The sequence below is a fragment of the Echinops telfairi genome, unplaced genomic scaffold, assembly GCF_000313985.2.
Source record: "Echinops telfairi isolate 266 unplaced genomic scaffold, ASM31398v2 ScPeMD7_7458;HRSCAF=8496, whole genome shotgun sequence".
NCBI lineage: Eukaryota > Metazoa > Chordata > Mammalia > Afrosoricida > Tenrecidae > Echinops > Echinops telfairi.
The window spans coordinates 31619507-31622352 of NW_022111358.1; the positions used below are offsets into that span (position 1 = coordinate 31619507).

The 2846-nt window shown below is 58.4% G+C and overlaps 1 protein-coding gene across 1 annotated transcript; it reads left to right on the plus strand.

Annotated features, from left to right (window-relative positions):
- On the plus strand, positions 1 to 2193 carry FZD2 (frizzled class receptor 2). The gene has a single exon (XM_004707225.4). It carries the CDS (start codon positions 1 to 3, stop codon positions 1693 to 1695), a length of 1695 nt encoding a protein of 564 aa, XP_004707282.1. The 3' UTR covers positions 1696 to 2193.
- Positions 2194 to 2846: the final 653 nt, after the last annotated feature.

The window sequence follows — 2846 nt, forward strand, 5'->3', positions numbered from 1 at the left end:
ATGCGGCCCCGCAGCGCCCTGCCCCGCCTGCTGCTACCCTTGCTGTTGCTGCCCGCCGCCGGGCCGGCGCAGTTCCACGGAGAGAAAGGCATCTCCATCCCGGACCACGGCTTCTGCCAGCCCATCTCCATCCCGCTGTGCACGGACATCGCCTACAACCAAACCATCATGCCCAACCTTCTGGGCCACACGAACCAGGAGGACGCGGGCCTGGAGGTGCACCAGTTCTACCCGCTGGTGAAGGTGCAGTGCTCGCCGGAGCTGCGCTTCTTCCTGTGCTCCATGTACGCGCCCGTGTGCACCGTGCTGGAGCAGGCCATCCCGCCGTGCCGCTCCATCTGCGAGCGCGCGCGCCAGGGCTGCGAGGCGCTTATGAACAAGTTCGGCTTCCAGTGGCCGGAGCGCCTCCGCTGCGAACACTTCCCGCGCCATGGCGCTGAGCAGATCTGTGTGGGCCAGAACCACTCAGAGGATGGCGCCCCAGCGCTGCTCACCACCGCCCCGCCGCCGGGCCTGCAGCCGGGTGCAGGGGGTACCCCGGGCGGCCCCGGTGGCGGCGTGCCCCCTCGCTACGCCACGTTGGAGCACCCGTTCCACTGCCCCCGGGTCCTCAAGGTGCCGACCTATCTCAGCTATAAGTTCCTGGGCGAGCGAGACTGTGCAGCGCCCTGCGAGCCGGCGCGCCCCGACGGCTCCATGTTCTTCTCGCAGGAGGAGACTCGCTTCGCCCGCCTTTGGATCCTCACCTGGTCTGTTCTGTGCTGCGCCTCCACCTTCTTCACCGTCACCACGTACCTGGTGGACATGCAGCGCTTCCGATACCCGGAGCGGCCCATCATCTTCCTGTCGGGCTGCTACACCATGGTGTCGGTGGCCTACATCGCGGGCTTCGTGCTGCAGGAGCGCGTAGTATGCAACGAGCGCTTCTCGGACGACGGCTACCGCACCGTGGTGCAGGGCACTAAGAAGGAGGGCTGCACCATCCTCTTCATGATGCTCTACTTCTTCAGCATGGCCAGCTCCATCTGGTGGGTCATCCTGTCGCTCACCTGGTTCCTGGCGGCGGGCATGAAGTGGGGCCACGAGGCCATCGAGGCCAACTCGCAGTACTTCCACCTGGCCGCGTGGGCCGTGCCCGCCGTCAAGACCATCACCATCCTGGCCATGGGCCAGATCGACGGTGACCTGCTGAGCGGCGTGTGCTTCGTGGGCCTCAACAGCCTGGACCCGCTGCGCGGCTTTGTGCTGGCCCCGCTCTTCGTGTACCTGTTCATCGGCACGTCGTTCCTCTTGGCTGGTTTCGTGTCGCTCTTCCGCATCCGCACTATCATGAAGCATGACGGCACCAAGACCGAGAAGCTGGAGCGGCTCATGGTGCGGATCGGCGTCTTCTCGGTGCTCTACACGGTGCCCGCCACCATCGTCATCGCCTGCTACTTCTACGAGCAGGCCTTCCGCGAGCACTGGGAGCGCTCGTGGGTGAGCCAGCATTGCAAGAGCCTGGCCATCCCGTGCCCCGCGCACTACACGCCACGCATGTCGCCCGACTTCACTGTCTACATGATCAAGTACCTCATGACGCTCATCGTGGGCATCACGTCCGGCTTCTGGATCTGGTCCGGCAAGACGCTGCACTCGTGGAGGAAGTTCTACACCCGCCTCACCAACAGCCGGCACGGCGAGACCACTGTGTGAGGGGTGGCCCCAGCGCCCGGCTATCCACCAAGCCGGCAGGCGCTGACCGACTCATTTTATTTTTTTAAATCACTTTGTAAAGGGAACTCTGCCCACAGCCCCCCCTCCAGGTTTGTAATTAAAACTGTAAATAGTCTCTGTAAATTTAATTATATATTTTCTATTTAAAAAAAAAAAACAAAAAGAAAAAATGGAAAGGGTATGTGTGTGCAGTGAAGGGCACCAGGGCTGAAGAATGGGAGGGGAAGGACGTGACGGTTCTCTATTTTCTTAAGTGCCGCTTTCAAAACGGCTCCCGACTTGGGTTGGAATTTTGGGGTGATCTGGCAGGGATGGGCCTGCTGGAAGAGGCACCTAACTGTGCACTGTTTTTCTTGGCGTGGAGGAGTTGGGAGTTTGTTAACCTTCAACTTCTTGAGAAGCAAAATTTGTGAGCCTCCTCGCTGACGGTGGGCCTTTGGAAGCTGTCGGATTTGCAAATAAGACTTGGATTCTTCATGTTTTATTTGTTTTCTTTTGCCCCTTTTTCTCCCTTCGCTAGTTCTGTCTCCTGGGCGCAATCTTTGGAAACCTCCCAACGGAGGTGAAGATGTGGAGGAAAAAAACAAAAAACCTCGGGAGTGGTGGTAGGGAGAGGGCGGAGATCCGGAGAGCAATGGCCTCCCCCCACCTAGCCCACTCCCTTGCGAACAGGAAGATCTTTCTCCTTTGACTCTTGCTTTTCAGCTTGTTGGCCCAAGCGCTTGGGGTGGGCAGACAGTGCATTTGGGGAAAAAGTCTGTTTTGAAATGAAAACATCTTCCCCCAGACACACACGCACACCCACACACCCGCACCCCTAGTACCAATCCTGACCGGGGCCTGCATTTTTAGGGAGAGCAAGCGGTAACTTTTTAAGTATTTTGTTCTGCAAATGTTGGGGTCTTGGGATTCCTCAGCCCTCCCGGATACTTTCCCCTGCAATCAGCTTCTCCCAGGCCCAGTATCCTCATGGGCATGTCAGGGTCGCCACTTGCCGGTTGGTTTGTTATATGTGAGTTTTTGTTATGTTTGGGGTTTATTTTTCTCAAAAAGCAATAAAGTTGGGTTGGGCTGGAGGGAAGGCAGGGATGGGCTGGTGGGAATTGAGTTTTCCTTTGACAAAAGACTAG

Coding starts and splice junctions, on each gene's coding strand:
- FZD2 (XM_004707225.4), top strand. CDS start 1: ATGCGGCCCCGCAGCGCCCTGCCCCGCCTGCTGCTACCCTTGCTGTTG.